Genomic DNA, 26,639 nt, shown 5'->3' on the forward strand with positions numbered 1-26,639 from the left:
TCAGATAAGATCAAATTCAAGGAGTTCATCATCACCAAGCCCTCATTATATGAAATATTAAAGGGACTTATCTAAGAAAAAGAAGATAAAAAATATGAACAGTGAAAGGACAGCAAACTCACAGTTACTAACAACCACATCTAAAACAAAAGCAAACCAAGAGGACAGCTAGATCAGGAGCAGAACCACAGAAATGGAGATCACATGAAGGGTTAGCAACAGGGGAGTGGGAGGAGGAGAGAGGGGGAAAGGTACAGAAAATAAGTAGCATAGACAGTAGGTAAAAAATAGATAGGGGGTGGGCAAGAATAGTAGGGGAAATATAGAATCTAAAGAACTTGAGACACGTGGTCATAAACTAAAGTGGGGGAGGGGTGTGCAGGGTGGAGGGGAATGAAGGGGGGAATAGAACAACTGCAATGATATAATCAATAAAGTATGTTAAAAATAAATAAATACATATAAAAAAAAGAAAGAATTACTCACTGTTAGAGGGCCTGTCCTTCCTTTTCTGGTAGGCAGGTGCCGGTGCTGCTGGCTGGACCAGAAAATAGTGTTCATTCATTTCAGTTAGAAAGTTTAAAGGGTACCTTGCAGTGAGTAATCATGATGCCCAAGAACATTTGAAACGTTTTTGGAACTCATGAAAGCTTGTCATTTTTGCTACCCCCAACCTGCTTTCCCTCCCTGTGAGCTTGGTGTGCCGCTCCCAGGAGGCACATGGCTTTTGCCCAGGGTGTGGAATCTGGGTGCTTACTGTTCACTTTCACCTCCTGGGTTTTTAAAACACTTAGATCGGTGGCTCTCAGTCCTGAGTGCGCGTTAGCACCACCCGGGAGCTTTTAGTGAAATGGAATTCCCTGGGACTGGAGCCCAGACCAATTAATCAAAATTCCTGGTTAGGTAGAGCCTGGACACTGGTGTTTTGAAAGCCTCCTGGGTGATTCTAATGTGCAGCCAGAGTTTGGAGCCCTTGATTTAACTCATATAATGAGATTCCCTGTTATTACTGATAATAATGATATCTATAGGGGACTGCGTATTAGGGGATTGACTGCCTTAGTTTAGCAGTATACTCTTCATCGTCTCAATGTACTCATTGCCATTTGTCTGGTTCCTGATTTCCTTGGGTGTAGTGGGCTGATGGTGCGTCCCTAATACTGCCTCAATGAAGTCTGTAGAGGTCCCACTCTTTCAGTTGCGTGATAAAATTCTCCTCAGTGCTCCAGCAAAACGACCTCTTCTTTATCTGCAGTCTGTACCTTATCGGAGGAATGGCTTTTTTCCTCAAGAGAGAAATCAGTTAACTCTGCCTCCCAAAGGTTTGGGCAGATGATCCACCCGAGATAGACAAGTTGCATCAAATTGGTTGAGGGCAGAGAGAGTCAGGGAGGTGAAAACAGTTTTTGCTGAGCATCTTCTCCAGTTTAGGCACCAGCTCAGTGGTTTCATCTAATTATCCCAGCTGTCCTGGGAGAGAGGCACCTTCGCCTGTGCACTACAGTGTTGAGTAACCCAACCAGGGTTTTGTGGTTCATGTGCCCAGAAGTGTGACCCAGGTCTGTTCCTGTGCAATCTCCACTGTAAACCACAGCTGTCACCCCTTCACCGCCCCCCACGCCCGACCCCAGCCCGACATGTGCATTCGGTCTCTACAAAGCCATGGGAACTTATTCTTATCAAAATACCTGTTTTGTGTGCCTTCAGGAGCGTGTTGACTGTGTTTGAGTTGGTACATCAGGTGCACTATCAAAATATCTTTATCGTGAAAGGTAGTTAAAATGTAGTGAAAATAAGTTCTTTTGTTTTACTTCTAGAAGAGAAATGTTAGGATGCGAATGTATAAGGCATGTGTTATTGCAGGCAGTCTCTGGAGTCAGGCTGTACTGTCTGTCCCCACCCAGGTGCTAGGGCGCTGATCGTAAATTTCAGATCTAGACTCTTGGCGCCTGACCAAGTTCAGATGCTGAGGAGCCGAGGCATTCTGTCCTCGGTGGCTCACGTAGGACACGTGGGCTAGCTAACATGTATGTTTGCATTTTTCTTTACTCTTTGTCATTTCCTTATTTTTTCTTTTGGTTTTTAAAACTATTGTGTTCTAGGATTAAATAGATTTTATTACCTTCATAGCAATAAACTGTGAAGTGTTATGTGAGCATCTTTAGGCCGGAAAATGATTCAGTTTCTATATTTATTTCTGGTGCTCCTTTGAAATTCTGTGTAGCTCTTTAATCTTAACTTATCACTAAAGGGTGTTTGGAGAGCAGAAGGAAAGGTCATAAAGTATTAGTGAAATGAAATATAAAGGCTTTCATTTTTAAGATTTATTTCCTAAACCAGCTTACCTCTTTATTGCTTTTGTTTTAAATAATTGGCAATAATTGCCAATACAAATATGTATACTCTTTTCTTTAAGAGAGTACAACCAAAAGTAAATTTCATTCATTTACAGCAGCAATTTTCAACCTTTTTCATCTACTGACACACATAAACTAATCACTAAAATTTTGCAGCACACTAGAAAATGTATTTTTTGCCAATCTGACAAAAAAATAAGTATAGTTTTGATTCATTCACAGGGGATGGCTGTTGTTTTGTTGGCTGTTGCCATTGTTTATTTGACAGTCTAAATGAAAAGAAGCCAGTGTTCCTGACTAAATAATCAGGTATTGCGTGTTTGAAAAACTCGTGTGGTACACCAGTTGAAAATTGCTGATTTACAGCGATACAATCTCCATTTAAAGTAGCAGATTTGGTTACACAAGTTAACATGTAAGAGGAAGAGCCCAGAAATATGCATTCAGTTGAGCTGATCTCTCTAGCTCTCATCTGAAGACTCTCACAAAACCTCTGTTAGATGAGTCATCCTCAGAGGAGAAGGTCGAGCTGTATCTAGAATAACAAATAGTTTCACTGGAATTACTGTGCAAGTAAGTTTGCCGAGCTAAGTGACCCAGAAGAGAAGCTGCATAAGATGTAGATACGTGAGTGCAAAGCACAGTTATTTTCTGTTTAATACAGAAAGTTCAGATATATTGTAAGTGCTTTCGCATCATTTCATAAAACATTTGCTAAGTCCTTACTGTGTTCAGTGTACTTTATTGGGAGCTGTGCTGAACACAAAGTTAAATATGCGATCCAGTGGATAAGTTATTGCATAGCTATTCCAGGGGGTCCAGCAGGTGGATAAGTCTTTACTGCAAGTCTCAGTGACGTAAACAGAAGTTAAAAATCTGCTCTGTGGGTGAGCAGAGGAAGGAGTGATTCAGTATTATCATAGCCCATGGCTTAAAATAGAAAACACTTCTAATAAGATTTCTGTTAACACCGGAGGCCAAGTGATTCATTTAGTCAGTCATTCATAAACACTGTTTACTTTATAAATCTTAGTTAATTTTTCTGTTTCCGTATGTAGTTTTAGCTACTATTTAGGAGTTACTTCTAACACCCATGTGACAATTGTATTTTCTTCCTGCTGATTATGAATTAAAATAAATCACTTAAACCAATGAACTTTTTCACAAGATGTGTGTCTGGAGCCTTCGAGGACTGCTACGCTTTGGGTTGAACATGGCTTAAAAGTTAGGATATCCTTGAAAGGTATATTGAGTCAGGTGGCTTGGCACTGGTGTATGAATACCCATGAACGTGTTTGATATGTAGACAGAGTTGGTCTTCTGGACTCCACCGTCATGAATCTACCGTGGAACATACCCAGGGAACTCGGATCAACAGAAAACATCTAGACTTCTGGTGAGGATGGTGGCGCAGGGGGACCTGGCTCGCCTCTTTGCAAAACCATGTCAAAATTACAACTAAAATATACAACAACCATTAATCAGGACTGTCAGAGATGGAGTTGAATGGCGGTCTGACAACTATGGAATTAAAGAAACTGTGTCCATCCAGACTGGTAGGAGGGGCACAGATTGAGGGACGGGCTAGTCCCACATCCTCCTGTGGTGGATGAAAATTTGGGAGGATGTCTTAGGAGTGTGGGGTCCCATACCAGGTCCCCTCGCCCAGGTTTCCATTGCTGGGGAGGTAAGTCCTCACAACTTCTGGCTGCAGAAACTAGTGGGGATTGAAACTAGTCAGAGGAAGAAACTTCTGGAGCCTCAGGCAGTTCCTCTAAAACAAGAGTGTCAAACTCATTTTCACCAAGGGCCACATCAGCATTGTAGGAGTGCCAGAGGATGAGAAAGAGCAAGAAATTGGAAATCTGTTTGAAAAAAATAATAAAAGAAAACTTCCCTAATTTGGTTAAGGAAATAGACATGTAAGTCCAGGAAGTAGAGAGAGCCCCAAACAAGAGGGATGCGAAGAGGCCCACGCCAAGACACATCATAATTAAAATCCCAAAAGTTAAAGGTTAAGAGAGAATCTTAAAAGCAGCAAGAGAAAAGCAGTTAGTTTCCTACAGGGGAGTTTCTATAGGACTCTCAACTAATTTCTCAAAAGAAACTTTGCAGCCTAGAACAGATTAACAAGAAATACTCAAGGTCATGAAAAGCAGGGGCATATAGCCAAGACTGCTCTGCCCAGCATGATAATATTTAGAATCTAAGGGCAGATAAAGAGCACCCCTTTTTTTTTGTTTTTTGTTTTGTTTCTCTTGCCTGAGGAGATACATCACAAAACAGTGCTACAAACAGTGTCTGAGATTTTACTGCCCATGTTTTCTTCTAGGATTTTTATGGTTTGGGGTCTAACATTTAAATCTGTGACCCATTTTGAATTTATTCTTGTGTGTAGCATAAAAATGTCTAGTTTCATTTTTCTGCATGTATCTGTCTAATTTCTCCAACACCCTTTATTGAATAAACTCTCTTCAGCCCATTGTATATGCTTGCTTCCTCTGTCAAATATAATTGACTATAATGATGTGGTTTTATTTTTGTTCTCTATTTTTGTTTTTTGCCAATACCATGTTGTTTTGATTACTATGGCCTTATAAAAAGAATACAAAAAAGAAAATTACAGGCCAACATCCCTCATGAACATAAAGGCTAAAATTCCCAAGAAAATATTAGCAAACCAAATACAGCAATACATCTGAAAGATCATACACCATGATCAAGTGGGATTTATTCTGGGAATATAAGGTTGGTGGAACATTTGCAAATTAATAAATATGATGTACCACATAAACACAATGAGAGAGAAAAACCACATGCCTATATCAATAGATACAGGAAAAGCATTTGATGAAATGCAGCATCCACTTATGATAAAAACTGCCAGCATGTGGAGATAATGGGAATACACCCAAACATGATAAAGGCCATAAGTGATAAACCAACTGCCAGCATCAAACTCAGTGGGGAAAAACTATGAGTGTTCTGCTTAAGATTAGAAACAAGACAGGGATATCTGCTTTCACCTCTCTTATTTACCATAGTGCTAGAAGTCCTAGCCATAGCAATCAGACAAGAAGAAGAAATAAGAAGCATATAAATTGGAAAGGAAGAAATAAAACTGTCTTTATTTGTAGATGACATGATACTGTACACAGAGAATCCCAAAGGTTACATCAAGAAACTACTAGTACTGATAAATGAATTCAGTCAAGTGGCAGGATACAAAATTCATATCCAGAAATCAGTTGCATTTTTATGCCAATAATGAATTATTAGAAAGTGAAATTAACAAAAAATCCCCTTCACAATTGCTTCAAAAAGAACAGAATACCTTGGTATAAATCTAACCAAAGATGCAAAAGACCTCTACTCAGGAAGTTATAAGACACTGAAGAAAGAAATTAAAGAAGATAAAGAAGATATAAGAAGATCCCATTATAAGTGGAAGCACATACCATGTTCATGGGTAGGAGAAATAACATCATTAAAATGTCCATGCTACCCAAAGCAATCTTATAGATTCAACACATTTCTTTTCAAAAAACTAATGTCATATTGATACTTCACAGAACTAGACCAAATATTTTAAAAATTTATATGGAACCACAAAAGAAAGGCCCAAATAGCAATAGCAATCTTGAGAAAGAAGAAGAGATTTGGAGGAATCATGCTACCTAATATCAAAGTATACTACAAGTCATTTCTATCATTTTAATAAGCATTATTTGCTTCCACCTCCATCTTTGCCTCCTGTGGATTTCCACTCCTTCATTATTGAGGGTGAACATGATGCTTGATGGCCAAAGGAAGTCATAACTAATCACTCACAGAGCAGAAGTAACTCTTTCGTTTGGACATTTTACTGAATAGTGTATCTTGTAAATGGATCAGAGAGTTTTGTATTAATTCCATTTCATACTGTAGAATGCGGACTTGTATGTGTGTTACATATATTAGTATTGGGTAGGGATAGTGACTGTGGACTTCTGTAGGAAGTGTTTCGTTCAGAGTGGGTCGGTATGATTATTCTGACTTTTGCTCATTCTTTTTCATTGTAATTTGTGTGAGAGAGAAGAATCAGACTTTCATTTTGCAGTTTCTCACTACAGCGGAAAAATACCCTTTTTTCTGGTGACACACACAAACACAAAAATCATTCTGACCAACTTAGCATTCGATATTATTCACAATGTGGTGCTAATAAGACCAAATTTTACAATAATATGTTTTTTTTTTAATTGCAGGTACATGTTGGGACTTGCAGCAATTCCAGCAGTTATACAGTTTTTTGGCTTTCTCTTTTTACCTGAAAGCCCCCGATGGCTCATTCAGAAAGGACAGACTCAAAAGGCCCGTAGAATTTTGTCCCAGATGCGTGGTAATCAGACCATTGATGAGGAATACGACAGCATTAAAAACAACATTGAGGAAGAAGAAAAAGAAGTTGGTTCAGGTATGTGGATTATTTTACACCTGCACAATGGTTTATTTAGAAGTTATGCTTTCGTGTTACTTAGTATCTAACGTGTGCAGTGGTTTTTATGTATAACCAAAAATGTATATTTTAATTTTTTAAAAGCAATATAAAAATATTATAAAAGAATGAAGAAAAATACCACCATAAAGCCAGTATCTTCACATAATTACCTTTTTAATTTTTGTGTAGTCTCTTTTATGCTTTCTAAATTGGGTATACTTGATATAGTTGTCATTATTTTGTGTGTAGGAGTGTTTTGGGGAGATCATGTTTATTATGTATAAATTTGTCATATATAAAAATATATAGGCATGAGCTTGCCATGTTAATTAAAAAGTTATTTGAACTGTCAAATCACTTCAGTAAAATTAAATATTTGTTTCCATGGGTAACCTTAATTTTCATACTAATTTTTATAAAGAATAAGAATACTTTTGTATACTAATCTTAGAATCATTTTGTGTTTTCCTTAGAATATTTAGTTAGTTAACCATCTAGTTTAATTATGCCATGTCAGAAAAACCAAAAAAGAGGACATCTGTAGTTAATGTATGTTGATGACTTTCTCCTCAGAGAAGAAATCCTGTAGGGATTTACAAAATTCTCAGTCTGCATCTGTGATGTTGACAGACTGAATTGGGTAAGCGATTTACAGGATGCGAACGATGGGAAAAGGCGACATTTCACAATATGTTTTTTAATCAACAGAATGGATTCCCATTTCCCAAAATTGTTTTGCTTTCTCTTGAGCTTCCCTTTGCCTTTACATTAATTGGTAGCTTAAGTGAAGACCCAGACCTACATTTTTTGAATTATGCTTTATACCTGAGAAAATACCAAACACACCCCCCTCTTTATTAATACCTGTCATACGCATGTTTTGGAAGGTCTGTTCCCTCACCTTTTTTTGTGATTTTTTTGGAACTGGAGGCTGTGCTTTCCTGAAACAATGGACTGAACACTGCAGAAGCTGGTTACTGTGTCAGCTGCACGCGGCTTGTCTTCACTTTATATAAAGCACAATAAGTAGTACCTTCGTGCTCACACCAAAGCCCTAACTGAGTGTGAGCCCTTTCTAGGTGAAGGTCATTTTCTAAGTTTCCGAGGACACACCATGTGCTTGGTAGTCTCAGCATTTCCAGAATAGCACATTAGTGCAGATATTAAAGGGAATATTGCTTTAACAAAGTGATACACTTTTACAGAATTCTACATTGTGTTAATTTTGAAGGTATGATTTTAAGTGCCTATTTAAATTTCAAATAATTTCTTTTATGCTCCTGTCTCAATTCCTTCCAGCAGTAGCCTGAATGAAATACGAGCTTGTTTTCATAGTAATCAGTGTACTTGAAACCCATGGGATAATAATGTGTGGGTGAAAAGGTTTTCAGAGTCTTAAGTTATTAAATAGTACTTAGAACAAAATTTTGGTTATGTAAAGGATAAGAAAACAATTTAGTACAAAATCCTCCTCGTTTAATCCATAGGAATACCGGTGATTTACTACAAGGCACTGAGCACGCCTTCATGTTGACCATTTAAAATCGTGTCTGCTGGCCATGCCGCTGTTGACCACGCACACACTGTTTAATGCCCGTGCCTGTGTGAAGTGTATGGCCAAATGGGTTTTTTAGAAATTTGAGTTATATAGCATTGTAGTTATCTGCATCTGCTGTAGTTTTTATCAGTAATCTTTGGGAGCTAAAGAGGGCACCGTTTCTTGGGTGTAGATAAAATATTTAGCTATTTACCTACATTCTAATAGTGCTTTATATACACATTTGGCACAGGTTTTTAATGTTATCCACTGAATCCTAATGATAATTATCTCAGGCTTGGGTAAGTATTCTGAAGATTGTAACTAGTGAGATTAATCATTTACCAACTTGTGGATTTGTAGTACCTGAGTACTCTTATCTTGCGTAATTCACAAACTACTCTCCTGTTCCTTTTCAAAAGCACCAAATTAATGGCATTAGGGCATGGATACATGTAGACGAATTTGCTCGTGTTGCTTGGCACCAGCGATTTGCTGCCTTGCTGTTATGATTGAGAAATCTGGCCACTGTGTTCTGCCCACGTCTGAATTTTAGTTCAACATTGTCCTGTCCTGGAGCAAGACTCTGTCAGGTTAGTTGAAAACAGAGACTGGTGCTAGGGTTTGTGTTAACAAACTGGCAGGGTCCTTGGCCCTCAGTCACTTTACGTTGGAAAATGATAGGCTAGATAGCCAAATACACATGAACAAACTGCTAACTTTGAAATAAAGTTAATAAAAACGTCCTGGCCCGGAGGAAACGAGTCGTCAGTCATTGCCTTGGAGGCAGGGACCTGGGGTAACTGGCCCATGGATCCTGGTGAGGTGAAGTTGGAGCCATGGCTCAGGTCCAGGACCTGAACAGATCCTGCTGTGCGAACGCTACACAAAACAGGCATGGAAGATGCAGTGTTCCGAGAGGATGAGGCTGTCAGGGCAGCAACAAGAGGTTGAGTACGGGGAAGGAGTGGGGAGGAACTGAGTGCTGACTGCAGGGCGGGGGGTGCAGCCTCCCCCAAACCTGCTGTCCGTTTTCAGCACGGGTCACCCCAGCGAACCTAAAATGTATGTGGGCTTTTTAAAACAGAATACATAAAAGGAAAACAATTTTTTAGTGTTCCATTTTTAAAAAATTATACCCACGCATACACAGTATACATATAGGGGTGGGCAAAAGTAGGTTTACAGTTTGTATGGAAAATAATACAATAATTAATAATACAAGAATATACTCATAATTGTAAACCTACGTTTGCCTACCCCTGTACATCTTTTAACAGGTAATATTACCTAGATCATCATTACTTCCAAAATGATTTATCGAACGTAAAAAAATCAGCAAGAAAATTGGCCCTGCCCTTTGTTCACTAAAATCTTGCTATTTGGGCACGTGTGAGAAGTAGCAGCCCCGAGAAACACCACCTAGTACTTCCAGTGGAAATTCTCTCTGGGCCCATTGCCTGCTCTCCCTGCTACCCGGCACTCAGGTTACTGGTGCAGTGTCTAATCTATGCAGACACATTCAAGCCAACCAGATTTGTATTGTTTAATTTTACCAATCAGGCAACTCAGGAATCTGGGCGAATGTGACTCTGAGTTTTCCCTTCGTCAGTAGTTTAGTCTATAGACCGGAAAGGCAGAGTGTTGTAGGGAGGATAATTTATGCAGGACCCTCCTGTGAGTACTCAAAATAGGATTTGGTTTGCCCCCAACTCTTTGGGGGTCATGTCTGTTATGTACGGTAAGGGATGGCTGCATCTGTTTTTTTCCCCTACAGTAATTTTGCAATTAGGCCATCAAGTCTTCTCGTAAGTCATTTTCTTTTTCTGTGCATAGATATTGCCTGTGGCTATTTCAACAAATTGTATTCTGCAGAGAGGTCAGAGAGGGCAGATATTTATCATGTTTTGATAGAAATCCATCCAAGAGTTTCTTTACAAATCTGATTTCAGCATAATGACATTGCGTATAGGATCCTCATTGTAATTGGCATCTGCTGCACGTAGAGGCAAGGAGTCGTTGTTTCCAATATTTCTGGTAGTTTTGCTTGTTTTTCCTTCATGTGGGAGTGCAGTGTTGTCCGATCCAAAGTAATACTTGTAATTTACTGGACAAACTTGAAATAGATAATGAAAAATTGTTTCTCAGCAAGATGAATATAGGCGAAGAAAGTTTTTCCGTATCTAATATTCTAGAGGGTGTTGCAGAATTGCAAAAAAATTGTCCTAGTGTGCGACTGTTACCTATCCTCTTGGTAAACAGTGGAGGGAAGCAGAACGTCAAGTAAGGGGCTGCTTCAATTCTCTGTCCTCGTCTTTACGAGCTCTAAGCGGGAGGAATCTTAATATACCACTCTGTTCAGTCTTTGGCAAAACTCACTTTCTTAAGTATGATGGCTTATTTAAAATAAACTTTATTTAACTCACCATGGCTTTCAAGAAAGGTTGCCTTCTAGTTTTTTAAACCCCAGAGAACTTTTAAAATATTCAGCAGAATTGGAATAGTTCTTGGATGTTCCTTTAAAATGTCATTGACTCCCGTCTTACATGGGGTGAAAGAACATCACAGGGAAGATTTTCCACTTCGCACACTCGAGAATGTTTTTCAGCTAACCTGTAGGCTTTCACATCGTTGTCGTTAATTTATTGTGAAAATCCAGATTGTCTTAGTAAGTTGACAGGTAATACTTGAAGGCTCATCTTTCTGCTTTCTTGCCAAAATGTGCTTAAATCCACATCTCATAAACAGAAATCCCTGCTGGAGGCGTTGTGGCTGTGTCCAAGTTTTCTTCTCCCCCAACACATTATGAAGTTCGTGCAGCTTTGTAATTCTCTGTATTTAATGCAGTCGACGAGGAGGGGTGAAAAATAACAAAGGAGATATTTCAGAAAAGAATATAGTTTTTAAATTGCTGCTTCAGGGTAGTTCATTTCCAGCTCAACACTAAATCCATTACTCAGCACAGGTGATTGTCTGCATTATAAAGAAAACCATTGTCTGGAGATTTTTTCCCCTCCAGGAAAAATAAACTGCTGTGCTGTATAACCCTTACTTTGTTTTTGGAGATGGTTAGGGAGGATCCTGAAGAAAACTGTCTTCATCTCAAAGGCGTGGGCACATGGGCTGCTGTAGGACTGTTCTATTGATGAGGCCTAGGATCAAAATATTGACAGTCACGTCATGTGCTATCCGAAGAAACTTGTCTATTTACAAATATCAGGAGATCTTGAATCAAAAATCAAATGAATCACACTTAAATTTTTTTTTAATATTTTACATTCAGTTTGTATTTAAGAGACGAAGTGGTCAAGTACCATTAATTTTCTGCTTTCTCTTTCAGTGTAGCTCAGGCCATCCAAACTCTTTGGTCTAACCACTAAGCAGTTTTTAATTAGTATCTTACTGAACACTTATCAAAGATGTACATTTCAGTTAACTTACCAGCTTCTATAGTGCTTGAAATGTAGTAGCCTTAATAAGGGGATGTGCGAGAGAAAATTACTAGATTTACTAGGTTAAAACAGTAACTTGCTGTGTAAGGCATACCTCTGAGATATTGGGAGTTCATTTCCAGACTACACACAATAAAATGTGCATGGTGGTAAAATGAATCATAATTCTTTTGCTGGTGGAGGGCCTTGTCTTTAATATATAAATAACAGGACATCTCTGAAGTACAGTAAAATGATATATGCTTGTATAAGGGCCTCACGTTTTTAGTATAGATTTTTCCTCCCTCAATTTTTCAAGATGTTTCCTTGAAAATGACTCCCACTGCACTTCTCAATAAAATAAACCTTTGAGATAATTCTCTAGAGAACTGAACCCAATAACTGCTCTTTCCTAAAAGGGGGGCAGAGACATTCAAAGCCAACTTTTTATAAAAACGAGAGACCTTTTAAGTTTTAGCATTCATTATTCATATTTGAATAATGCTAGTGTGAAAATGCTGGTAACGGTTGGTTACCACTTACTGAATGTCTACTTTTGTACTATGTACGCATGTGCACATATGTGTATTCTGTCTCTCCGATTCTTAAACCAACCCTAAAAATTAGACGTACAATTCCTATTGCAATGAGAAAATGGAGAACAGTCAAGGTTAAACAGCTAGGAAGTGAAAGAGGCAGGATCCGAGCCCCACCCCCACCACCTCTCAAGCTCCTCCTTGCGTCACTTGGCCCACTCCGCCTCTCCTGTGCCCTCTGCTGCTCAGGTTGGATGGAGATACTGGACAAGAGAAATGAGGATGGTCCTTGCATGGTCCTTGGTCTTAAGGAGATTAGGGCCCATCAGATTTCCTTAAGATAGTCGTTTTTTAAAAAGGAGAGGACACTAAACTACTTCAAAATAGAAAAATAAGACAGTAAACCTTCAAAGTCAGTTGACAGACTAGTTCAGTTCAGTTGCTTCTACACGGAGAGTGTTGTTCCACCAGTTTCCTCTTCCCCACCCTCACTTCGTTGCACAGGTTAGGTCTCCGGTCTTTACCCTCTCTGCCCGGGGAGCAGTATCTCCCACCGTTGTCCTTCCTTCCAGTGTCTCCCCTCTCCCTCCACTTTTTCCATGGCCCTCAGGGTTGCCACCCCAACACAAAGACTGGATTATGTCCCTCTCCTCTTCTGAAACAAGTTCCTTATGAAAATCCCCTTAAAGTCTGGGTTGACTTTATCTTTCCAGTCTATGTCACTAGAGCCAGGACGCCATCATCAATCCAAGGGAGAGGGGAAGCGGTGCCCTTATTGGGGGAGTGCCTCCTGACTCCCAGGACGGAGAGGAGATGACTGGGTGTGGGTGTGGTGTGGTGTGTGGGGGTGGGTAGGGGAGGGGGGAGGGGGAGGGAGTGGGGTCAGGACTTCCTGAGCTTCACGACTTAGTCCAGTCAGTGAATTCTGAAAATAATCGTCCATCCAAAATACATCCAAAAGGAATATATTAAATTTGAGAAGTAGTAATGTATTAGGGTGTTTCTGTGGGAAGGCCTTTGAGACTATGCTTCATTAGGAAATTTAATGTAATTTATTGTTCTATTTACTTTAAGAACTTTATTTTTGAAAACACTGAAATAAAACGTTCAGCATTTCTTCCTACTGTAGTTGAGTAGATGGTGGTATCATTTTTATTGTGTTGCACAAGAATAGAAAGTGTATGAATAAGACAAAATCGTGTTTCACCTGTAAGAAAGAACTAATGAGAAGGTAGTAATAGGGGCATTTTAATTTTGCTTTTCATGTAATAGGCTTGGGCTGTTTTCTTTGTCAGTAGAAAAACATTAGTTTTGAAGTTTTATTTCAAAATTTGGCGAACTTCTATAAATAGTAGATGCTTGGCTTGGTGGCCACGTGATTTCCATTGCAGCACCTCAACTCTGCCCGTGTAGTGCAGAAGCAGTGATAAGTATACAGGAATAAATGTGGCTTTGTGCTTCTATTTCTGTGCAAGTTAGCTTTTAATATTAAAAGTAGGGTGCCTACCAAATTTGGCCCAATTCCTTCTTCAGTCAGTCATTAAATATGTCTGCTTTATCAGTTGCCTTGGTGTTTACTTTAGGACTAATTTGGGATGCTGCTTATTTAAAAAAAATACTTACATTGAAGCCTCTTCAATGTGGTATTTACCAGAGCATGTGTTTCCTTTGGTTTTCTGTGCGAGTGGTGGAGTTGCGTGTATGCAGGTGTGCATGTGGGGTGTCGTTCCAGAAGAACCTAAGGCAGTGTTGCAGGGAAGCCTCTGGGTGAGGGAAGCAATAAGCTTCTCTGAGACTACTGGACAGAGCCTGTTGCTTTATTAAAGCCTGGGCCAGAGTCCTACACTCGGCACAGTCCAACAGGTCCATCATGGCACACTGTGTCGCTTTCGAGCCAGTGAGGCAATAGGGATGAGTGATGAGAGCCGGGTCTCATCATCTGAAGCTGCGGCTGCCCGTGCCGTCACAACAGCTCGATCCCCCTGTTCCCCTGGGAGCAGAAGTGTTCACTCCCTTTCCTTAGGTTGCAGTCCAGGCACGATGAGACCCTGTGTGGAGGGCAAAGTGCACAGGACGGTTAAGATTATTTTATTCAGGTTGTTGCATTTGGGAGAAGGGTCATTAAGGAGGAACTTCCCAAAGAAGAGGGAAGAAAACTGGGTTTTATAGAGCAGGTAAACAAGGGCGTTCTGGGCAGGGGTGGGTACCTTTCTCCTCCTCTGCACCCCAGACCACTTCTTAATTCATCTCTGTGGCAACCAGCATTTGATTTTCGTGCCCCTTTCCCACTTTTTTGCATCTCCATCACCAGATACAGGTGCTGCCTTATGTCAGCAGGGTCCTTAAAACAGGGTTCTCTAATGGACTTTCGATTCGTGGTGGAGGAGTGGAAGCGATGTCTCATCTTTGACCCCTAACATTTAGAGGAGGAAATGGAGTTCTTACAGCTTGAGAAGGCTTCCCTGTGTGTGACTCAGTTATCATGGAGCCTGGGGGAACCTTGCGTGGTTGGTGAGGAGGAGATGTAATTCAGTGCACAATGATTGTTTTTGGGTGACCCTGTTTCAAAGGGCAGATGAATAGATTTAGAATCTCACTGTGGATTTTGCCAAGACTGTTTGGAAGTTCCTTTGTGTAGTAGGAGTTATTAGTATTTACTCCCGGTTCTGACATGTTGGTTCCAAACAAGTTAAACATTGAGGAATACAATGAAATTCCAAATATAAAAGTTATAAATATTCAGTGGTTTATTATTATTTTAGAATTAATTCTAAAAGAGACACTTGCTATGCTGAAACCTGGAAAATACCACTAGTGAATGAATTAACCTTTGCTGTGGGGAATAGATGACAACTCAGAGTAGGCCCTTGTCATGGGTATGCATACTTCAAGGCATGGTAGGATATTCTGCTGTGACAGGTGAGCTTTAGGAGATTCACATATAATTTCATAGCCATGGCTGTTAGGTGTGAGCCCCATGGTAACCACAAAATAAAAACCTATAGTAGATACACAAACCATAAGGATAGAAGAGCCTGGGCATAACACTGTAGGAGCCCGTCAACCACTAGAAAACAAAACAAAGCGGAAGAAAAACGGACCAGGAAGGAACTGTAAAACTGTCAGAAGACAATGAACAAAATGGCAGTAAGAACATATTTACCTGTAATTACTTTCAATATAAATGGATTAAGTTCTTTAATCAGAAGACGTACAGTGGTTGAATGTATTAAACTGATAAAAACAGATACTACACTTGATCTTAGCCAATAGGCAGAGAAGCGATGGGCTGAATGTATTAAAAAAAAAGAGAGAGAGACCCATTTATATGATGCCTGCAAGAGACTCACTTCACATATAAGTTGAACACAGGATGAAAATGAAAGTATGGGCAGAAACGCTGCATGGACAGGAAAACCAAAAGAAAGCCGGGGTGTTTACATGCATGCATTTGATGGTTGAACAACACAGGCATTAGGGGCACTGACCTGCCGCATGATCAAAAATTGGATTATAACTAAATCATCTCTCTGTGTATGCAGATTCCCATCTGCAGATCAAAAATACAGCTGACCCTCGAAAAACGGATCGGAACTGCATGGGACCACTTACACACACCAGTTGTACTTATGTCAGACAAAATAGACTTTGAAGCTAAGACTGTATTATTGAGAGACAAAGAAAGCCATTATATAATGGTAAAGGGGTCAATTCAACAAAAGAATATAACACTTGTAAACATATATGCTGCCAACATAGAAATATCTTAACACTTAAAGCAAATATTAACAGACATAAAGGAAGACAATGACAGGAATACAATGATAACAAGGGACTTTGACATTGACTCACATCAGTGGATACGTTATCCGGGCAGAAAGTCAACATGGAAACTTTGGCCTTAGAGAACACATTAAAACAGATGGACTTAATAGATATATACAGGACATTCCATTTAAAAAAACCCTAATACACATTCTTTTCAAGTGCACATGAAACCATTCTATCAAACATAGGTCACATGTTATGCCACAGAACAAGTCTCAGTAAATTTAGGAAGAGTGAAATCACATCAAACATCTTTACCGACCACAACAATATGAAACTAGAAATCATACACAAGAAGGAAACTGGGGAAAAACTCACGAATACATAGAGGCTAAACAACATGCTAGTAAACAACCAGTGAGTCAACAAAAGTAACAGAATTACTTGAGACAAAGGAGAACGGGAACACAGTGTTCCAAAATTTGTGGGATACAGCAAAGCTAGTTCTAAGAGAAAAGTCTATAGGGATACGCGATACCTCACGAAACAAGAAAAATCTCCAACAATCTAACCTTACACCTAAGAACAACAAACAAAAGCCCAGTGTTAGTAGATGGAAGGACACAGTAAAGGTCAGAGCAGAAATAAATGAGATGGACACTTACAAACCCAGCAGCAATAGAGAAGGACAGTGATACTAAGAGGTGGTTCTTTGAAGAGGTAAACAAAATTGGTGTCTTTACCCAGACTCATCAAGAGAAAAAAAAGAGAATACAAATAAATAAAATCAGAAATGAAATAGAATTTACAACTGACAACACAAATAAAGGGATCCTAAGAGAATACTATGAACAATTACGTGCCAACAAATTGGACAACCTGGAAGAAATGGATAAATTTCTGGAAACATGCATCCTTCTAAGACTGACTGGGAAAAAACAGAAAATGTGAAAAGATTGATTAGTAGTAACAAAGTGGAATCAATAATCAAAAACTCCTAACAAACAAAAGTTCAGAACCAGACAGTTTCATAGGTTAATTCTACTAAACATTTAAAGAACTGATACCTATACTTTTAAAAATATTCCAAAAATTGGCAAGGAAGGGATATTTCCAGGCTTATTCTCCAAGACCAGTATTTCCCTGATTCTAAAACACTACCAAAAAAGAAAAAAAAAAGAGAATTATAGGGTAATATCCCTGATGAACATAAATATAAAATCAACTAAATAGTAATGAACCAAATTTAACAATACATTAAATGGTTCATACACCATTATCACGTTGGATTTATTCCAGGAATGCAGGGGTGGTTTACTGTCTGCCAGTCAGTCAATATGATGCATACCCACAGTTCATACTCAATGGTGAAAATCTGACAACTTTTTCTTTCAGATCAGGAACAAGTATAGCCACTCATACTGCTTTTAATCAACATAGTATTGGAAGTATTAGCCACAGCAATCAGATGTTAAAAGGAAAAATAATAGGCATCCAAATTGGAAAGGAAGAAGTAAAACTGTCAATATTTGCAGATAACATGATTTACTGTATATATAGAAAACCCTAAAGTTTCCACCAAAAAAAAAAGAAAACTATTACAACTAAGTTAATTCACTAATGTTGCAGGATACAAAATTAACACACAGCAATCTTTTGTGTTCCTATTAACACAAAAGATTGAACTACCAGAGAAACTTTTATAAATTTCATTTATAATTGCATCACAAAGCATAAAAAACCTAGGACTAAATTTAACCAAGGAGGTGAAAGACCTGTACTCTGGAAATTGCATGATGTTGATGAAGACATTGAAGACACGAGTAAATGGAAGGATCTATTGTGCTCAAGCTTTGGGTTAATGTAGCTACACCGTTCATACTACTTAACCAGTCCACAGGTTCACTGGGATTCCTCTCCGAACACCAGGGGCATTTTTCACAGTACTCGGACAAATAATCCTAAAATGTATATGGAACCAGAGAAGACAATAAAATGTTTTAAAAAGAACAAAGGGGTATCACATGCTGATTTCAAAATATACTAGGAGGCTTTGGTAATCAGAACAATGTGGAGCTGGTATAAAAACAGACTCATAGGTGAGTGGAACAGAATAGACAGCCCAGAAATAAACCCACACCTGTATTGTCAATTAATCTATGACAGAGGAGATAAGAATCCACAGTGGGGGGAAAAGACAACCTCTTCCATAAAGGGTGCTGGGTAAACTGGACAAATACATGCTTTATACAAACTATTATGGCTTTTATAGGTTTAGGATAATGAGTCTTATATAATATGGGATCAGTTTTGCAAAAAGACAAGCTTGAGTGGGTTTGAGGCCTGGCTGTGATGCTGTGTGACTTTCCATAAGTTAGTTAACATCTCTGAACCCAATTTTCTTATCTCCGGCGTGAAGATAATACTAACTCAGAAGATAGTAGTGAGATATAAAAATTCCTGGCAACTATTGGAAATTATTTATTGTTGAATTAGCAGCTTTCTCTTCTGATCAGTCTGTTAAGACTCATTCTTTGCAGTGGTTTCTACCAGTTTTGACCATAGATGTTTCCTAATAAATTCACTGTTTTATGTCTAAAGAGCTGTCTGCTTTAACATCTGTGGGGACTGATGGTGGCTCTAAGTAGTTACGTAGTAATTATTAAGAAGAGAGAAATATTTGGAAGGTGCAGCTACCACTGTAACTATTTTAGGAAAATCCATACTGGTTTTCTTAATTTGGTAGTTAAAGCCTAAAAAATGAAGATATTTTCTTTAAATGTCATATTCCCATATAGTACTCTCTCTCGTTAAGCATTCTGCACATAGAAGGTTAAGCAATCCGCTAAGACTGTAGGTCTGAGACCAAGCAGAGACCAACCAGGAGGCCCTGCTGGTCTCAGGTGATGTACGTCTTGGAAAGTACCAGAGGGTTCTGGGGTTGCTTCGGTATTTGTTTACAGTGTTCCCTTTCAGAGAATAAGCTGCAATGAAGAATAGCCTCTGGGAATCAGAGCTGAGGATAAAATGCTCAAATTCTTGCTGTAATTCATTTTGGGAGGGTATAGGAAGGACTGTTTAAAAGATATGTTAAAAGCATCAAAGGAAGTCATAGACTGTAATAAAAAAACAAGCAAAAAGATCTTCAGCTCCTCCCCTATTTTGAAAAACAAACCATCAATCTTTAATTGCTATAAACTTCGGCAAAGGATAACCTTAAATTTTATTGGCAATAAAAAAAGAGTGTAGTTCCTAGATTTGTGTAATTGTGGCATTCTTATTATGAGTAAAATAGGAAGGCAGTGTTTTCTGTGATACAGGTTTTTTGTTCCTGTAGTTCTCTTTTTGTATGTGTGGCGTAGTAAACAGGCAGACCTATCTAGAAACAGACCTCTCTGTGCTACGGTTTCCACTGTCTCAAAAAATCCCTTTGAAGATTGCATGATTTAATGTGTAAAGTTGCAAGAACAGTGCCTGGCAGGGTATAAACTCTAAAAGAACCATTACTATTGAGATTTAGCATACCAACAAGTAACCACGTGTGTGCTAAAAGTAATTAACTTGTGCACCTTTTGCATCTAAAAAAATTTTTTTATCCTCACTCAAGGACGTGTTTTCATTGCTTTTACAGTGTGAGGGAGTGGGAGAGAGAAACATCGATTGGTTGCTTCCTGAATGCATCCGAATAGGGAATCTGAGCCTGTCTGGACCAGGGATCAAACCTGCAACCTTTGGGTCACTCACTGTTAGTAACAACACTCCAACCAACCCAGCCACACCAGCCAGGGCACCTTTTGCATTTTTAAAATAGGCTTTATATAAGGAATGAGAGGTCATATTTTAATCCACTCTGTGCCAATTTATTCTGCTATATTTCATGAAAAACACCTGTTTTTTCCCCTCTCATCAGAGATGATAACCTATTTCATTCACTCAGTAAATATCTCTTGATTGCCTACAACATTCTAGGCGTGGGGAAGAGGGTGGTAAACAAGATTCTCTGTTCTTAAAGACCATTAATTCTTCTCTTTCCCAGTCGACTGTAAATTTTAGACCATCCTCTGTAGTGAACAGTTCATTTTGCTCCTCCCCCTCCCCCTATTCTGTAGTAACAGCACTTGGTGATTTGGACCTCTTTGCAAATGGTTTCTTAGAAGCTATCCTTTGTATATATCTTTTGATTATACAAAATTGAAAACCATTTTTTATTGTAACTGCCACTGCATTTTTGTTAGTTTCTTCTCCTTATGTCCAGAGGATCATAGAAATATCTTTAGAGGGGATTTTTCTAAACAACGCCTTTGAACTTAGAAACAGAAAAGCAAAGTATTGGAAGTGACACCTGTCAGATGTTCTCCAGGGAGTGACCCTCACAGCATTGTCATTCGGTCTCCGTTTCAGAGGCTCGCAGTCTCTGCTGGTGTGTGACTTCCTGTGGCCCTTCTTTGTTGTTCGGTGGTAAAATTGGACTCCAAGCGCTTGTTGGGAAGCTTTCCATTTTTTTGTTTTGAACATTACTGAGCCAAAGTACTAACCAACTAATGATACACTTAGGTTTTGGAAGCAACCTTATCTGTGGCGTAGATACCATCACTTGCTTGTTTACATTGGGAATGATGTTTTAAAAGAAGACAAAGGCAAAGAAATACAAGGCGGTGTCCAGTTGTGTCCTAATGATATTAAAGCTAGATGTTTAGGTTCATAGTGGTCACTCACAGGCAATAGACACAAACCTCACATCCTTAAGCAACACATATTTTCACGTTTTATAGGAAGTGGTTATATCTTCCTTGATTGTATCAGAAACAATGCTGATTTCCACAGATGGAGTCAAAACACTTGCCAAATGCAAGGATAATTTAAAGAATTAATTCATTGCCAAAGATAAGTTTTGAGAAAAGAGGAGCTGTTCCCAAATGGCAAAAGAACATCATTGCTATCTTCTCTAGCATTCAAAGACAGGAGACAGACACTATTAATAAACTGTAATAAACTCTTTTTTTTTGTTTCCAGTAAAATGAGTGATTTCATGGACCTATAATTTGAAATGTCAATCTAATTTAGTAGGTTTGTGTTGAAAAACATGGTTTCTAAAAAAAATGAGGTGAGAAGTTAATTTACTATTTTTGCTAAGTAAAGAGAATATTTTTGCTAAATATAGAGAATATTAGTGAATAAGTGTGAGAAAGACAAAGTAGAGTCCTGGGGGAAAAAACAAATTACAGACCTGAAATATTAAAACCTTTTGACTCACTGAGATGTAATTGGTATTAATGTGAGTCTGAGTTTACTGGAAAGAGCACGGGAAGCCCAGGTTGTGACTCCTGCCCTGCCCTTGACCAGGTGCCCTTGGCAGGGCTGACTTCCTGGGTGTGCACCCTCTGTAGTTCCTCAGGGTCCTGAACTTAAAAGGATCCTGTGCTGTGTTTAATGCTCTGCTGTGTTGAAATTCTTGATGGTGGAGTGGAACCATAGAAATGAAGAACACATGGAGGGTTAGCAACAGGAGAGTGGGAGGAGGAGAAGCGGGGAGAAGGTACAGAAAATAAGTAGCATAGATGGTAGGTAAAAAATAGATAGGGGGGAGGGCAAGAATAGTAAGTGAACTATAGAATCTAAAGAACTTGAGACACGTGGTCATAAACTAAAGGGGGGAATGGTGGGGGAGGGGTGTGCAGGGTGGAGGGGAATGAAGGGGAGAATAGAACAACTCTAATGGTATAAGCAATAAAATATATTTTTTTAAAAAAGAAATTCTTGATGGTGTTTGAATAAGGGTCCCACATTTTCATTTTGCCTTTCACCCTGTGAGTTATGTAGCCATCTGGCTGTTAACAGTTTACCTCTCTGAAATTCATACAAGGCCACAAAGATATCTGATGCCAAAAGTGGAAATTCTGAGTCCTAACAAAGTGTTCTAGATATGGCAAGTTCCTGGTCCACCCTAGCTTTGTGGTTCGCAACCAGGAGCGATTTTGCCCCCTAGTGGCCATTTAGCATGTCTGGACACAGTTAACAGTTGTCCCAGCTCTGGGGAAGGTGAGACTGGCATCTAGTGGGTAGAGGGATATTTAACCCTACAAACGTTCAGGATGGCCCTCACTTTTTTTGGCCTTAAATTTCAACACTGCCGAGGCTGAGAACCTCTGCATAACTCATTATTTGTCTCCCTACACCTGGTCCTGGCACAGGGAAGTTTTTGGGGGTTGGTGAAACCAGTGGGTGCAAATTCCTTACTGTATGCAGACTGAAGAACAAGTCTGCTGATTACTAAACGTAATCTGACATTTGCATGAGGCGCAGCACAGAGGTGCCCTCCTAAGGCACTTCCGTTTCTCACATTTACCCCGTTATCGACGGGGCACCCGACCCTTGTAGAACCTTCTGTAAATCATGCCATGCTCACAGGGGCTGGATGACTTTCAGGATGACCTCGTGTTCTGCTGTCACCTGTTGGGCTGTTGGTTTACCAAGTTGTTCAGATGTCTTCCTGAGTCTGTTTTTATGGCATTGCACTGGCTGCTGTTATTATGTAATGTAATCTATTGTAGGAATTTGGGGAAAGAAAAGTAATAACACGGAGAGAGATTTCCATGAAATTCTGAGTGCTTTGGAGAGATGCAATAAAGGTGTCACTAAAGAAGATTGCTCTTAAATTAACTGTAGGCAAAATGAATGTAAAAGATTTAGGAGAGAATCGTTAAAATCAGACAGATTCTCTGTTGAATTAGCATAACTGTTTTAAGTTTTCACTGTTCTTTATGGAGATTGAAGACAATTACATCTGTGGTTTTTGGAAGAAAAACAATACTTTAGCCAGCTGATTTGTGCTCAGAGAAAGGCCTCATCTTCCATTACAATATTGCAGAATGAATGACATTTATATATTTTAGAATGATATAAATTATTTGATTTAGGAAGGTAACTTTATGTGACTTTGCTAATAACCAATGTGTCAGGCAGCAGGGCTTCACCTGTATTCTCTGGTGAGAGACAAAGAAAAGGAATATAATTAGATGTTTTGCTTTTGTCACTTCTAGAGGCAAACAGCTCTGAGCTCAGCGATATCTGTGAGTGGCTTTTCTGACTTAACACCACCTTACGTCTTAAGAAGGTATTCCTTTAGTGTTTGACTCCACATACATCAACAGAAGGTCTGTCTCTTGCCAGATGCAGGACTGAAGTGCTTGGGAGCTGTTTGCTTCCTTTTTAGTTTGTATATTTTCTTCCTTGGATTTCCCATGTGGCTGTAGAAACTAGAGGTCATGTGTGACATTCTTTCAGACTTGAACAGGTATAAATAAATATCAGAAGTGTAGTCAGATTACTTAATTTCAAAATACTGTTTGACCCTGGCTGGTGTAGCTCAATGGATTGAGCGCGGGCCTGCAAACCACACGATTGCAGTTCGATTCCCAGTCAGGGCACATGCCTGGGTTGCAGGCCAGTTCCCAGTGGGGGACACATGAGAGGCAACCACACATTGATGTTTCTCTCCTTCTCTCTTTCCCTTCCTCTCTAAAGATAAATAAATAAAATATTTTTTAAAAAATACTGTTTGAATTGAGGTAAGAGACATTTGTCAGTCTGTGTGATTTTCATGTTGACTTTTAACTTGTTATTATCTTGTTAGGATTCATGTCTCTGAATCGGATTTGAAAACATGGGTTCCTTTTTAATGTAAATCAAATGCTTGCACTTACTTTTTGCTAACATTTTAAAAGACGTTAAAATGTTTTATTTTACATCAGTTGTCATTATTTTGTCCAGCAATTTATAGACGTAAACATCTCATTTGGCTATAAAAGAAAAGAATTTTACATTTATGATCAAATACTTTAAGCTCTTTTTTAAGGTATTGTCTAAAAAGCCCATTTAGTGTTTTCTGTAAGATAAAAGATGCATTTTTCATTTTCACCGGTAACTGTATTGATGTGGATATTTTGCATATGCCGGCTATCTCCCGCATGGTATGATGTTGGTTGTTCTCAACTAATGTCCCAGTTTGATCGCTATCTACTAAATCTGGTCTACCCGACCGTGGAGCGTCGTCCAATGGGAAATCTCCAGCACGAAACTTCGCAAACCACTTTGGACACATTCAGTCAGTCACTGCACCTTCTCTGTATACTGCACAGGTCTTTTTATTTTTGCGTTTCAGTTGCATTTTTATCTTTCTTGAAATAATAAAGAATACTATGCCAAAATATTGCATGTTTTCTTCTATCTTCAGTATTAAAATGGCTACATAAAAATTCACCGGTTTTGATATGTTTTTTAAAAATGCATGCTTGAAATGGCAGCTCTCATGATATAATCTAATAAAATTGTTTCAAGTGAAATTAAAGACAGTTAAGAGCTACTACAGCCATCTTATGGAAAAAGCCACACAAACTTTTTGGCCAACCCAATAGTTTAATTTAACAAGTAGTATATAAATACAGCTTCCCTTTAAATGTTAGAACATTACAGATAAAACTAAATTTCTCTTTGCCCATCTGAATGGACTTGGAGTCCTTCCAGACACACACACACACACACTCACACACATAGGTTTTTTTCATAGTTGCAGTGTTATACTACGTAAAACTACTGGTGTATTGTTTAGTTACTTGTTTGCTTTGTGCGGTTAAGTTGCATCAATTTGAGTCAGCTCTTCCATAAATTTAATTCATTCCTTTTAGCTGCTGTGTGGTATTTCAGGTGTGGATATGCCAGATTCAATTTGTTTGTTCCTCGGTTAATGGACAGTAAGTTGTTACGTGTCAGTACTGTAATGAAAGATGTTTTCTTGAGCACTTGTCCATGGTTTTCTCCGGGCGAGGTCACTAGAGGGAGAACGGTGGACCATCCGCATCATAGCATTGGCTTGGTTCGTTTGTTTTAGTGGTAGAGCCTTTCTAAATTGCATAGTATAGTGGACAAAAGTCATAAAATCATAACATTTTAGGAATTGGAGTATCATAGGTGTAACTAGATGATATGATGGATTAGTCACTTTGTTTCCCCATGCTCTTAACATGTAATGTTTCTTTATCCTGGCGTTTCTTTTACAGCGAACCCTGTTTCTGATGCCTTAGTAAAATTCTCATGGCCCCTCTCTTCTATTTTTTATTACAAAGTTTCAGGTAATAGAATATGTTATCTTGTAAGGAATGATTTTAGAAGATGTGTTACTTTGCTCAGTCTCAAATTTTAAAAGTTTTTAATTAAAATATTTTCTTGAAATGTTTCAAGTAATTCTAGCAGAACTATACCTACATTGGTTTAACAGTTTGGACCTTTGGATGGTATTCAATCACCTCAGAAGTGAAAAATGCTGAGATATAAAATCTAGATTTTCCCTTAAAACCTGTTGTGCATTATAGACGTAACATAGAGAAAGCACATTTGTGTGGTAGAAAACTTTAGGGTTGATTGCCCTGGATCTTCCTAATTCGGATGGTTGTTTTTTATTTGAAGAATTATACCACCACTCACATTTAATGTGAAGTTTCATGCCCGTTTTCCTTTAATTCTTACAGTGAGCCTAGGAACTTGACAATAGTGTTTTCATTTCATCGCAGTGAAAATTGATAGAGAAGCTAAGTAACATTCCCAGAGCTCACCCTGTTAGAAAGTAGTCGAGCCAAAAATTCAAAGCAAAGCTGATCTCATTAGAACCATATACACTCTTCAACATGCTATATAAAGCTGTTCTTTTTCACCATCATTTAAAGATCATGTGTGCCTAGTTTCTAGAGGAATGACACATTTTAAAGACCTTTAAAAAACTTTCAATCAGGCGTAATTGTAGATAAAATAATTTTGTGGTAGACAGAGTTAATTTTGTATGCTACTCCATTTTTTCCAAATAATTACAAGAGTTCCTCAAGCTTTTAGGACATTTATACTTTCAATTTCATTGATTTCTGAATTATTTACTCACTTTCTACCATAGGTAAGGCCCAAGTTTACAATTTTTATATTTTGAAAGCAATATATACTTACTATGGAAATTTGAAAAAAAAATTTTAAAGAAAATTACTGGGAATTCCCTCCTCTCTGTTTCTAACAACAAAATGAACAAAAGACTGCTCCCAGCATGCACCTGTGTACCTGCATGTTGCCCGCTTCCCAGGCACGTGGTGCAATCAGAGCGGTTCAGTAGTTCAAGAAATTCTTATGCTAGTCACGTTTAGTGAAAAAAAAAAAAAAGTAAATGAACAGACATGATGTGCTTCTGTTTGCTAATTAGATCGGGCTCATCTGGGTCATGTGATAATTCTCTTTAATTTTTCTGATGGATTTCCATGGAGTTTTCCATAGTGGCTGTTCTGTTTTACATCACCACCAGCAGTGCACAGGAGTCCACATTCTCCACGTCCTCGCCAGCACTTGGTATTTGCTGTTAGTCGTCCTGATGGGTGTGAGGTGGAAAAAGTGGAGGGGAAAAGAAGAGAAAACCTTAGTCAGCTATAAAATTTCCACTAATTTCTTTTGGGATAACTACAGATTACTTCTATAATAAGCAAAATAGATTTGGGTAGA

At 38.7% G+C, this 26,639-nt stretch overlaps 1 protein-coding gene and 1 non-coding gene across 2 annotated transcripts in view; one reads left to right on the plus strand and one right to left on the minus strand.

The window, feature by feature from the left end:
- SLC2A13 (solute carrier family 2 member 13) overlaps positions 1-26,639 on the plus strand; it is a 282,694-nt gene that overhangs the window by 59,163 nt on the left and 196,892 nt on the right. The window contains exon 3 of the mRNA XM_037058158.1: positions 6,605-6,813. Within this exon, the coding sequence (XP_036914053.1) occupies positions 6,605-6,813 (209 nt within the window). The remainder of the gene's footprint in view (positions 1-6,604; positions 6,814-26,639) is intronic.
- On the minus strand, positions 15,445-15,627 carry LOC118995227 (U2 spliceosomal RNA). The gene has a single exon (XR_005068231.1). It is a non-coding gene; the product is annotated as a U2 spliceosomal RNA (small nuclear RNA).

The sequence above is a fragment of the Sturnira hondurensis genome, unplaced genomic scaffold (genome assembly GCF_014824575.4).
Source record: "Sturnira hondurensis isolate 20B ecotype Veracruz unplaced genomic scaffold, ASM1482457v3 Scaffold0009935, whole genome shotgun sequence".
Lineage (NCBI taxonomy): Eukaryota > Metazoa > Chordata > Mammalia > Chiroptera > Phyllostomidae > Sturnira > Sturnira hondurensis.